The sequence below is a fragment of the Rattus norvegicus genome, chromosome 10 (genome assembly GCF_036323735.1).
Source record: "Rattus norvegicus strain BN/NHsdMcwi chromosome 10, GRCr8, whole genome shotgun sequence".
In the NCBI taxonomy this organism is placed as follows: Eukaryota; Metazoa; Chordata; class Mammalia; order Rodentia; family Muridae; genus Rattus; species Rattus norvegicus.
In genome coordinates this window covers 5,277,225-5,290,460 of record NC_086028.1, presented here as the reverse complement: position 1 = coordinate 5,290,460, position 13,236 = coordinate 5,277,225, and the positions used below count along the sequence as shown (strand labels likewise).

Here is a 13,236-nt window from a genome sequence, read left to right as displayed (position 1 = left end):
CCAGCACTCTGGAGGCAGAGGTGGGCAGATCTCTGAGTTTGAGGCCAGCCTGGTCTACACAGCCAGGACAGCCAGGGCTACACAGAGAAACCCTGTCTCAAAAAACAAACAACAAAATAAACAAAACATAAAACTATAGTCCTGGATGATGTTTGGACTGTAGGCACATGGCAAGCTTAGACAGAGGGATGTTCATACTGGAGCCCCACAGGAAGCCCCATTCTGCTGGCTACGGCAGGAAGCCCCTCGTGCTCTAAGCCCACACTGCTACCCCAGCTTCTGAGGCCTTCATCCTGTGCTGTGTGCCAGACCCCTGCAGGTTCCTTCAGTGGACCTGGTCAGGTAGAATGGGATGCGCATAACAGGGGCATCTCTGTTCCCCATATCTCAGGGTGTCCCTCAGAGTCACACTCACTGGAGCTTGGCTAGGCCTGCAATGAGGTCCCCTTGCAAGCTGAAGTGCCTGTGTGTCCTGGCGCTTACATCTATACCTTTAGGAAAGCCATCATGGGCAAGCCATTCCTACATAAGGATTACACAGCCAGAGTAGCTGCTCCTAAGGGTCTCTATGGGCTAGGCACTGTTCTAGAAGGTTCCTCATCTGAGCCTCTACAGAAGGCAGTGTCTGTCAACAGCTCACTTTGCGGATGAGGAAACAGACATAGAAATCCACATGCTCTAGCTGATGGTTTGACCAGCCCAGTGACAGGCACAAACGTGACTCATCAAACGTGTGTGTGTGTGTGTGTGTGTGTGTGTGTGTGTGTGTGTTGGGGGTGGGGCTCACACAAGCTGCTGCATTCTATCATTGAGCCACAACTTTTAGTTTTTCTTCTTGAGACACGGTTTCAATAAGTTGTGCAAGCTGTCTTTGAACTTAAATCCTCTTGCCTCAGCCTCTCTAAACCTGGCTCTACTCCTTATACTATATGAGTGACAGTGGGTGATTATTGGTGGCTTCCTTGTGATAGTTGCTAGCAATTTTCACCCTACAGGACTTAGAATCAGTGAAGAGATAAGTGTCTGGGCATGTCCCTGAGGGATTTCCTAGCTTAGACTGGGAAGGGAGGACACATCTAAATTTGGGCAGCGGCATTCCCTAGGCTCCACTCCAGACTGACTGAAATGGAAGTGAGCTGGGCACCCAAATTCATCTCTCTTTGCTTCTTGACTTCAGATGTGATATGACCCAACCGCATCATGCTCCTGCCTTCATGCCTTCTCTACCCCTGGACTGTGCCCTAAAACTGTAAGCCAAAGCAAACTCTCTACCCTTATGCTCCTCTTGTCTGGTATTGTATCCCAACAGCAAGAAAAACAACCATTACACTTGTTGAGCCTGCAAGGTTGCTTGGTTGTTGCCACATTGGCCCAGTCTTCTCCTCACCCACCTGGATGTGCCCATGGCTATATATGGAGAAGGGGAGGTCCCAGTGCCTGTGGCTGGGCATGGTGGGGCCTGATGAATCAAGGTTGCCATCAAGGTAGCTGGTCGCACTCCACAGTGACATCTGAGCTGAGCTGTTCAAAGACTCCTGGGCCCCTGTCACTTGAGTCTCAGCCTTGGAGGGGATTCCTACAGATGAGACCCAAGAACAGGTGGCAGTGGATGGAAGCAAAGGACTGTCACAGGGCCCATTCCAGCCTGTTGTGTCAGAGTGGACTCCCATAAGATTCATGGAGTCCAGCTGTCCCCAGAGACTCCAGGTGTGCCACATGCAACTTTCCCTGTCCCTCTGAAGTGGTAATTTCATCTGATCCAACCACCCAGAGCAATTCCTGTCCATAGCCGGGGTCAGACCTTTGCCCCTGTGGGCTGCCTGCTACCAAGTAAAAGGCCCAAACCTTCTAACAAGGCACCGGGGTTGGCAGTGTAGCCATCTGTTGCACAGACATCTTGGGCCTCTCCAGGCATCTAAGAAATGGCCTGGGGAACTAGGGCCTGAGGCCTGATCTGTCCCACAAACACAGGTGACAGAAAGGCCACAGCTTTGGGCTCCAGATGTCCCTTTCACTCCTGCCCTTAGTTTTAGGTTTTCAGAGTCTGGGAGAAGCCACTCAGCTGAAAAGAACCCTCCTACCCGCATCACACAGCGTGTTGAAGTTGGGAGTCACTTTGCCTGAAAGCTGACTATACCCAGATCTAAGGGGCAGGTCCCATTCAGGAACAGGCTGGTCAAGTCACTGTGGATGCTGGCCTTGCCCCTGAGGGCGCCAGGGTAGGTGTGCCACTGCCCTCTCAGCTGGAGCTCTCCCGGCAAGTGCTGACTGCAGTTCTGAGTGAGGATGCAGGCCAGGGTGTGCAAGCTGCTGCTCCCTGTCTCCTCATGCACGTCCTGCAGAAGGAAGCTCAGCATGGTCCAGTCAGTGGCCACCCTCACAGAACCTGGGGAGCAGGGAAGGAAGCACACGATATTGAGTGGGAAGTTGCTGCATCTCAGGCACTGTGAGGCCAACACTGTGGCCTAGACTGTGGTACCCCATCTCCTCTCAGGGCGCTGTAGAGCCACGTGAACTGGTTGAAAGGCCGCCAGCCTGGTGAGGATGTCTACTGACTCCTGACCTCTCTTGCCACCACAGACCCTCTGTGCTGGCCTAGTGGATCGTCAGCAACGTGGCACCAAGGAAGCTCTGAGAGACCCAGTCTGGAGTTGCAGGACTAGGAAAGTGACTCTCAGGGTCTCATCCCATGTTTCCAACTTGGCTCTGTGTCAGGGTCCACACATCTCCTGATACAACTTTCTCACGAGACGTTCTGGTGTGTGCTCACAAACCCACAATGCTCTGAGGGAGTCCGCATTGCCACACCGTGATAGTCCTTCTCGGCTGTCTAGTTGACAGGGTCTAGGATCAGTTAGGAGACACCTCGGAGCATGTTCGTGAGGACTCTGCAGGCTGGGTGAACGGATGTGGGGAGGGCCTCCCCAAGTGTAGACAGCACCATCTCTTGGGCCCTAAACTAAATACCAAGGAGGTTCCTGACCATGGACGCAGTGTGACCAGCTGCCTCATGTACCCGCTGCCCTACATTCCCTGCCATGTGCTGTCTGTTCACTACCCAGTACATTTCCTTCCTTAAAGTGCTTTTGTTGGGCATTTTGATGCAGCAGTGAGAAAGGTAACTAAGACATACATACTACAAAATGTGAGCCTTTATCTCTATCCTAAATAGATGGACAGCAAGGGTCAGATGCCACGAGAATCTTGAAAATAGAGTGCCAGCCAATTGGGTTGCAGCCTGGGAAGGACCCATTTGTAGTTAACCGAAGTGTTTGACAGAGGTTCAAAGGAAATTCAAATGAGACCAGAAAGACTTTTCAGTAAACGGTGTTGGAGTAATTCAATATTTAAATAGAATCGCTCTTGCTATTCTAAGCTAAATGAAAGCAGGCTGGGGGTGTGGCTTGTTGGTAGATGCCTGCCTTGAGTCTGTGAAGTCATGGCCTCCCCCTGGAACTGTATAAACTAGGTGTGTAAGCATCCCTGCAACCCACCCCTAACACCGAAGCTCGGCACACCTGAGCCTAAGGCCAATGTAGGAAAGCTCTGTGGTCACACTCGGCCACACTCGGCTGTGTTCCTTGCTGTGAAACCCTGACCTTTGAGTTTTTAATCACCAAAACACCAAGTCGAACAAGGAGACCTACGGGCAGACAGTGTGCAGACAGTCTGGGAACAAATGCTATCTCAAATGAATGTTAGATGCTTGCAAGGACGGGGTGGGAAGCTGTATGTCTACAGCTATGTGCAGAAGAGAAACAAACACCCACTTCCGGTCACTAAGCTTGACTTCCTCAGAGATGTCATGGAGAAGTCTATGCCAGATCATTACCACCTGAGAAGGAAATTAGAAAGGGGAAGGAGGGGGCTGGAGAGAGGGCTCGGCGAGTAACAGCACTGGCCGTTCTTCCAGAGGACCCTGGTTTCTGGCCTCTGAAGGCACAGCATGGCATAGTGCTGACACGCACACCAGCAAAACACCCATACATACAAAATGAAAATACGTCTCTAAATTGTCTTCAAAAAAGGAAGATAGGAAAAAAGAAGAAAGAAAAGAAAAGAAAAGAAAAGGAAAAAGAAAAAGAGAGACAAGGCCAGAACAAAGCTTCTGTTGGTTTAGTTTGTTTCTGAGACAGGTGGCGTTATGTAGTCTAGGCTAGCCCTAGTCAAGATCATGCTGCCTTGGGCTTCCAAGTACTAAATGATAGGGTTGTACTACTCACTGGGCATGACTGGAACAAGCCTGCGGGTGCTGGATTTGCTTTGACTAGAGTATAAAATGCACATACCCTTCCTTCCCTGCCCTAAGACTCATGAGCCAGAAGCTTGGTCATAGTGCGGCATGGGGCACACTTGAATTGGGTAGGGAAAGGAGAGACAGCTCAGCAGGCAAACCACTGGCTACACAAGTATGAAGACCTGAGTTCAAAACCTCAGCGTCCACGGAAGAAGCCTTAGCCCAAGTGATTCTTGTAATGGGGAGAGCGAAGGCATGCATTTCTATTAGTTTACTTAAAACCAAAACAAATGAATGAATGAATGAATGAATGAATGAATAAATAAATAAATAAATAAGTAAATAAATAAATAAATAATTGGGGGTGGATGCACACCACAGCACAGATGTGGGGGTCAGAGGACAACTTGCAGGAGTCAGGTCTCCCCTCCTGCAGTGTGGATCCTGGGGACCAAACCTAGCTCTGTTGGGCTAAGCCATCTCTCTGGCCCTGTAGTAGTCCTCATGTGTTCACAGTACCGCTGAGAAGCTCTGTGCCCAGCGCCCCCCTTCAGAGGTAGACAATGTATTCATTTGGGTATTAGAGGCTCGAACGAGCGATTCCTGCGTAAGGAGCCCTTAGCAGTTCTGTTAGAAGAAGTCAATCTACCCGGGCACTGTGATGGCTGTTCTTGGTTGTCAGTCAACTACACCTAGAATTAACTAAAACCCAAGGGGCTAGGCACGACTGCCAGGGATTTTTCTTAATTAAATCATGTGAAGTGGGAAGACCCACCTTTGATTTGGGCCACACGCTGTGCTGGCAGCCTAGGTTAGGACATCGAAGAAGGGAGCTCTTAGTCTTTGTAAGCTTGCCCTCACTCTATATGGCGAGTCCATTCTGTCACCGGCATTAGAGCTTCCTTAAGACTGTGGCATATACCGGAGATCAGCCGAGACATCCATGTCCTCCTGGACCGAACAACTGGGTTCTTGGACCTTCTGTTGGGAGACAGCCATTGTTGGACTAGCTGGCCACAGTCTGTAAGCCACTCTATTAAACTGCCCTTTCTATATATCCATTCTACAGGTTCTGCTCCCCAGAACCCCAACTGATACACTGTTGCTTAGCGCTCACCTTCTCGGAGTGCTGTCTTCTGCTTTAGCACACCCCTGAGCCTCAGGACCTGGGGCAGTTTCATCCAGCCAGCTACTGAGTGCTGTGCAGGGGTCCACAGCCCCAGGACCCAGCCTCCTCGTCTCTGCTCAGATGCCTTGAGGAGCAGCTGAGCTGCGTCTTGGTCCAGCATCACCCTGGAAAACAGCTGTAGCCTAGGAGGAAAGTGATGGGGCCTGCCACAGTCTTCTGCAGACTCGCATGTCTGAACACATGTCGCCAGCAGGAGGCGCTGCTTAGGGAAGGATGTGAAGCCTTTGCAAGGCGGAACCTTGGCGAAGGCAGTGGGTCATTAAGGGGTGGCCCTTAAAGTTTCTAGCCTTATCCCACTTCCTGTCTGCCCTCTGCTGCTCATCCGCCCAGGCGTAGGTGAGCGGCTTCACGCTCGTGCAGCTTTGGACTGCTCCCTCTGTGATGCACCATATCCTTGAATAGTGAGCCAGGGTGAGCCCAGATAACTGCCCTTTAGCTGTTTCTCCCAACTGTTTTGTTCCAGAACTAGAAGTTAGTAACACAGAGAATGTAAATGGGCAACCTCTGGGCTGGACACCAAGAAGCCCCAGTTCCTGGGAGCCCCCATGGAGAATCTCTGCAGGATTGCTCTACCAGGGCTCTACACACAGGAAGGCAGGGAAGTGGGGTACCCACATCACAGGCTTTGGAGTCAGGCAAGCCTGGATTTTAAAAAAGGGGGGTGCCACTTTAGCTGTGTGGCCTTTGACAAGATACCACCTCTCTGACCTTCTTTCTCTCCTGTCCAGTAAGGAAATACTAACCCTTGTGGGACCCATCTTCACACAGAAGGCCATCTCCCCATGCTCCTTTGAAAGGGGACCTTACCACTGCCCCCATTAAGAGACAGACAAGGCAGGCCTTGGGAAGTGGACTTTGACTGACAGAGTGGACAACAGGCTGCAGCATCTATCTGGCTGAATGGTGGGTGAGATGGGAACTGGCCATGCAGAAGCCATGAGCAAACGGTATAACGGTCCCTTTGCTCCACTGCATCAGGCTTGTTTGCTGTGCATCAATCCATTGTGGTGACACACAGCCCCACACATGGTCGCTACCAAGTGCCTTATCAGACTTCTCATAGGAGCCCTGGGAGACGAACCAGATCATAATGCCCCAGCGTCCGGATGAGGAAACTGAGCCAAATGGCAGTGATGGGTCAAGAACTCATTCATGTTTCTGCTTGTGCCCAACAGCTGTGGGGGTGGATTGCAGCTAAATGAACTTGGGATTATTTCTGGGCTGGATCCTGGCCCCTCAACAGCTTCCGTCATGGTGACTCTTGAAGCCTGATGTTAAACTTGCTCTTACCTCCACTGTGGGACGTACTCCATTGTGTATGGATAGATCGAGCTATGTTCTCCCCAGCATGCAGGTACACAGCTATGTGGCCTGTGTGCTTCTTTATGGCCTGTGTGCCACACTACAAATACCGCCATTGTGCCCTAAAGCTCAGAGCCTCCAGTGCAACACTGGGAAGCACACGAAGTCCTTTGGCACGCATGTTCCTACCTGCATCGCCGTAAGTGCAGATCACCGTAAGCACAGCTCCCCTTTCTCTGCCCGCTGCCCCTTGTGTTTTATTTATTAACCTAGAACAGAACTGGTAAGCCACAGGCTTCCTGCCATTGCTTTTATAGTCACATTTTACCGACACACGGTCCTTCTCTTCATTTCTCAATAGCCTTCGCTGCCCTGTTCTCAGCCCGAGGCTGTCACCGTAAGGCCTGGAAGCTGGAGAACTCATCATTCAGCCCTCTACTGGGATCCCACCAGCTCCTGACCTAGAACAGGTTTTGTCATGGTGATAGATGACAGACGTGAACTGATGTTTAATAACCTGCCTCAAATCAGCATGGCGACTACACCTTTAATCCCAGCATTGGGAAACAGAAGTGGATGGACCTATGTGAGTTTGAGGCTAACCTGGTCTACACAGTGAGTTCCAGGACAGTCAAGGATATACAGTGAGACCCTGTTACAAATTAATAATAATAACGTCAATAACAACAACCACAACAATAATCTGCCTCAACTCTTAATAGATGCAGATTAGGACGCACACGCTGATGGTTGAGCAGCTGGTGGGTGGCAGCTCTGGGACCAGAGGAAGGAATAACGGTCCTAGGTCTGAACCGGCCTAGCCCCAGGTTCTCAACAGCATGGCATCCTGGGGGTTCTAGCCAATGGTCAGAGAGGAGAGAGGCAGGAACCGGGCAGTCTCTGTGACTATCTGGTAACTTGTTTTGTTCTCTGGAGGAAGAGGTCATTTGAGATGGGCTCTTTGTGGCCCTGCCTGGACTCAAATCCACAACCCCCTGCCTGCTTCCTGGCACATGAGTGACTATGTGAGAAGGTAACCCTGTGCTCTCAATGCCTTGGGATCAGGGTTGTTATGCCAGGGCCGATCCCGGTGGTCTTGGGGATACAGAGGCCTGCAGGGATGGCTTATGCCCAGGCGACACTAGCCTTGGTCTCTGGAGGTCCTTTGAAGGTATTGTCAAGGCACGTAGGGACAGTTACCTTGCTGGGGTCACCTTGGAGGGCGGCTGTAGCTGAAGAGCCTCATGTTCCAGCCCCTGTGGCTCTTTCTAATTTGCTTGTTAGTGCCCACCTCTAGCAGAAGCAGTGTGTGACCAGACACATGCACAGGTAGGGACATGTCCTCTCTGTGTTCCTTGTGAAATCCTGTGGCAGCCTGCACCTGCAGGACGCTGGAAGGGGTGGAGGGTCAGTGGAGGCTTAGGTGAGGACGGCCTCACTATGAGAATCACTCCAGCCCTGGCCAACGTCCCCAACCCCAGCTCCTGACAGGGTTCAATCCTAGCTGTTCCTTAGCTGCACATGTCTGTTATCTGGGCATGTAGGAGGCTGAGGGAGGAGGGCCATGAGTTCAAAGACCCCTGGCCTTAAAAAGAAACACGTGAAGAGGAAGGAGGACCTGAATTCCCATGTGTAGCTATGGCCAAGAGTTTCCAGAACATACCTCAGTCTCTTCTACCTGCTCCCTGCTCGCAGGGGTCCTGCAGGCTGTATAGTCCCAGCCCCATTTGTATGGTACCACATGGGCAAAACTTGGTTCTTAAGCCAGATAATAGTGGCACACAGCTATAATCCCAGCACCCAGCCAGGGCAGGGTGAACCAGAGGCCATGTAGCTGTTGGGCAGCAGTGCTGGAAGCCACATTTGAGTTTATATTTTATTTTATTCTCTGTCTTTCTGTCTTTCTCTGTCTCTGTTTCTGCCTTTGTCTCTCTGTGTCTGTTTCTGTGTGTGTCTTTCTCCCCCTCTCCCCCTCTCCCCCTCTCTCCCTCTCTCCCTCTCTCCCTCTCTCCCTCTCTCCCTCTCTCCTTCTCTCCCTCTCTCCCTCTCTCCCCTCTCTCCCTCTCTCCCCTCTCTCCTCTCTCTCTCTCTCTCTCTCTCTCTCTCTCTCTCTCTCTCTCTCTCTCTCTCTCTCTCTCTCTCTGAGGCAGGGTTTCTCAGTGTAATCCTGGCTGTCCTGGAACTAACTCACTCTGTAGACTAGCCTGACCTTGAACTTGCAGAGATCTACCTGTCTCTGCCTCCTGAGTGCTGGGATTGAAGTCGTGTACGACCACCGACTGGCTTAAACTTATACTTTCAACTTGTGTAGTTTTTACATCTAGAAGTCTTTCTGGACCCTTTTGTTGTAATATAGAGTGAAAATTGACACTATTTCTACTCCACACTGGCCAAATACTACCCTGTGTCCAAAAAGTCCTTTCCAAAGTACTCTGGCTTTCCCTAGGCACAAACACAGGACAAGGTCGAGAGGAAAGTTAAATTCTCATCATCGCTAAGGGAGACACACAAGCCTTCATCCCTGGAGTTTAAGGTTGCTTGGTGCAGGTGGTAACTGAAGGCTTCCTGCTCCCTTGCCCTGATCCTGCTGGGGATGCTCCTAGAAGCTCAGGGATGCAGCGCTGGGAGTTGGCAGCCTGTGAAAAGTTGGCTGAATCTGAAAAGGATGAGGTCACCAGAGCGGGAGGAAGAGTGCCAAGGGCCAGACGCACTCTGAGTGAGTGCATTTGAGGAAGGAACCATGGATTTTCCTTTGCAGAGGCCAACGTCGCAGCTCCAAGACCTCCCTTCATCCCCTCCTTATTTTCCTGTGAGCTAGCGATGAGGGGAGACCTAGTAGGCAGTTCAAGGTCATCTCAAGGGCAATGCCCACACCTCTAAGCTGTGTAGGAAGGCAAGGCCGTCTGGAGGTTGGAGTTGCAAAGAAAATGCTGAATGTGAGCTTGACTTGTTCAGCTGGACCAAAACCTATTGGGCTATGGGAGAGAGGAGAGGGGTGCATTTCCACCATTCTCAGTAAGGGGGTGGAGAGCTGATATTGGGGTACTCCTAGCTCCCCTGATGTTGTACCTGCCTCCTGTTGGACCCTGACCACGAACCCCCTGACTTGCTGAACCTCACACTGTTCTGCTGGGTTAATGTTACCAACCCACTTCCCAGCTGGCAAACTGAGGCTCAGAGGCATTAAGTGATTTACCTAAGATCACATAGCTAGTGAGCATAGGACTGGGAACTAAACTCGAATGAGTAGTAAGCTGGGCACCCACTGGCTTCAGAGCTCCTTGGAGATGGTGACAGTCATGCCACCTATCACCCAGCAGAGGCTGGTGTAGACACACGGTGTGCACATGGGAATGGATGAATGCAGAAATATATCCACAGCAGCTACTCTAGGGCGTTCATGGTTTTCCTCTAACACACAAAGCCAAACTACATTTCCCAGCCTTCCTTGCAGCCGTAGGGATTTCCTGTGAGTTCTGGCCAGGGATATTGGCTGGAGTAACAGTGAGGCTAAAAGGCCTGGCCCTCAGAAATACCTTATGGCTTTCCCCACCCTTTCTGCCACCTGCTTGGATCCTTGAGTGGGGACACGGGGCAAGGCTACTGTGACTGCAGTGTGGGTGTGTGGGCCAGGGTTGCTCTGGGCTGTACTGTGGATGTGTAGGGAATTACTGGTGTGCACCGCCATGCCATGTGCTGGGAATGGATCCCAGGGCTCTCTGCATGCCAGAGAGGTGTCCTACTGAGCCACAGCCCTAGGTTATTGAGTAGATTAAGACCCTTTTCCTTCACAAGTGGGCAAAGTCTGCCCCTGACCTGGGATGTGGCATTGTGACTGATAGCAGCTTGTGCATCTACAGTGAAGTCAAATGCTCCTTGTGAGGTCAAAACCACCATTCAAGCGGAGGGTCTGGGGAAACAGCCAGGAGGAATCCCACCCTTCACTCTGAAGGTGGCTCTGCTCAGCTCCCTAGATCCACACTGCGGAAGGAAAAAACTGACACCATCAAGTTGTTCTTTGACTCTACACATGCACAGGGGTGCAAAGCACACACACACACACACACACACACACACACACACACACACGCGCGCGCGCACGCTAAAATGTTTAATGTTTAAAAGGAAGCACTCACGTAGCCAGGCTAAACAGCCTCAGGCTGTAGTTAACCTTGTAACCCTGATCCTCCTGCCTCACCTCGCCAGTGTTGGGAGTGCACCCCTGACAGACTCTCAGGCTCCCTTGCAGACACTGGCTAACATTTGCCTAGCCTAGGGGCGCTCAACTGGTTGGAATGAGTGGCGTCCACGGTCATGCTGTGCTGGATCCCTCCATCCTGAGAGCTGCCCTGGTGTAAACCCTTCAGATGCAGAATGACTTCCTAGTTGTCTTTTACTGTAGCGCTGACCTCACTGTTCTTAGCCTGAGTGTGTAAGAACCGGAGGTGTGCAAAGAGGTCACCATCATGTTGACATGCCACAGAAGCCATGGTTCTAGAGATCAGAAGCAAGAGGCCCAGAGATGGATGTCAAAGTGTAGTCTTTGCACACTTTGCAAAGGTGCCTTGCACTGTGGAGGGGAAGTGAAGCCAGGTGCATGCTAGGCCTTCCAGTACCAATGCTCGTGTGGGCCCAGTGGAAGGGAAGCTGTGTTCAGACTCTCGCCACAAAGCGGTGCTCAGCCAGTTGATTTTCTTCTCCGCTAGCTTCTGAGCACTCAGATGCCAACACACAGTAGGTACTTAATAAATGTGGAACCACTATGTCTAGCCTGAGATGTCGAGGTCAAAGTGGGAGCGTGGCACATAGTAGGAGAGCGATGGGGTTGTATCCTAATCCCTGGAGCCTGAAGCCACACTGCCTTCTGGGCAAAAATGATTTAGGGGCCTCAAGGTGGGAACGGGCCCTACGGCTTCCATCTTCATTTGAATAAGGACCTTGTGAGGGGACTGCAGGAGAGCCACGGTCATACAGAGAGAGGTAAACACTCTTTGCTGCCCTTGGACGAGCCAAGCAGCACAGATGACCTCAAGAAGCAGAGCAGGGAAGGAGGGGCTTCTTCCCGGAGCAGCTCTGCAAGGAACTCAGTGATGCTGGACCATGGCTTTAATCCAGGGAGATTCCTTGGCGGTTCTGAGCTCAGGGGCTGAAAGACACCTGTTTTGTTTTGTTTTGTTTTGTTTTGTTTTTTAAGACACCTATTTTAAGTTGCAACATTTGGGCCAATATGTAACCCAACAAGAGGAAACACAGTAATCAATTATTCACTCAACAACCACGAGGCAGCTGCTGGAAGAACACCGGCAGCATAGCTGGTTGAGTTCTTTATCCCTGTACTGATGGGGAACCCTGAGGGTTGACTCTAAGATACAAACAAGCACGGTTTCTTGGAATCGATGGAAGGAAAGGAAGCAGCTAGGAAGGAAAATGTGTGTGACAAAACCTTCTGGTTTTTTGTTGTGGTGTTGGGCCAGAACCCAGAGCCCGGGCAACGGTTCTGCTATAGAGTTGCCTCCTCACCGAGGCACAGCTCTATGCAGGGAGGAGATCAGAATGACTGTAAACAGAGGCCTCTGCAGACCCTGCCAGATGTTCTCAGCTGGGATTTCAGTCTAAGTGGGGGGGGGGGGGGCAGACCTTCTGATTTTTCTTTTCTTCTCAGGATTTGTCAAAAGTGTTCCAGTTCTCAGAGAAGGCAGGCCATGAAAGTTCACGTGTGGCTGCGTTTGGCCTGCAGCGTCACTCAGCGATCTCTGGCTGAGGAAGCTATAAAAGCCACTGGGAGCCACTCCTGCAGGCATCTGACTTGGCGTTCGGTTCGGTTTCCCCTTAGACATGCGCAGGATTTTACTGGCCAGCATCTGGAGGAACTGCTGTCAGCCCCCGTGATTATGGAGATGAAGCGCTGGGATGGAGTGCTCAGCTCCCGCTGCATGCTTGACTTCATCTCCCTTCCCAGCAGAGAGAGCCGCTATTTATTCCGTGTGCACACAGTAGGTGTTCAGTAAATGCTTGTTGGAGATTGTGGTGATCTCTTCTTGAGAGGGTCAGGAAAAGAGTCTAACGAGGCCCTGGTAAGCATGTGTCACGTGCTTAGGAGAGGTCACCAGTTACACTCTGACCTATGGCTATGGAAGAACAGACATACTGCCCACTCCACAGGAAAGGGAGCTGAGGCCCAGGGCAATGTGAATCCAGGGTGTATGTGCCGAGACTCTGCAAATCAAAGGCTACAGGATATAGCCCGCTGGCCACTGCAGTCTGTTTTGTCCTGGCTGGTCTGGAATTTGACCAGGTGAGCCACACACTCCCAGAGGTCCTCCTGACCCCATCATCTGCTATTTTTATTTTTAATCACGGGTCTCTGTGTATGAGCACAGGTGCCTGTGGAGGCCGGAGGAGGCCATCGGATGTCTCAAGCCGGAGATAAGGGTGGTTGTGGGTGCTGGGAATTGAACTAGGGTCCTCTGAATGAACACCGAGTGTTCTTAACTGCAGAGCCATCCCT

At 51.3% G+C, this 13,236-nt stretch overlaps 1 protein-coding gene across 1 annotated transcript in view; it reads right to left on the bottom strand.

Moving 5' to 3' along the window:
* LOC102552269 (uncharacterized) overlaps positions 1-13,236 on the bottom strand; it is a 96,398-nt gene that overhangs the window by 22,562 nt on the left and 60,600 nt on the right. Inside the window, 6 exon segments of the mRNA XM_063270018.1 lie at positions 1,281-1,820; positions 2,121-2,386; positions 5,355-5,664; positions 8,020-8,119; positions 10,333-10,627; positions 10,996-11,162. Coding sequence (XP_063126088.1) covers positions 1,281-1,820; positions 2,121-2,386; positions 5,355-5,664; positions 8,020-8,119; positions 10,333-10,627; positions 10,996-11,162 — 1,678 coding nt within the window.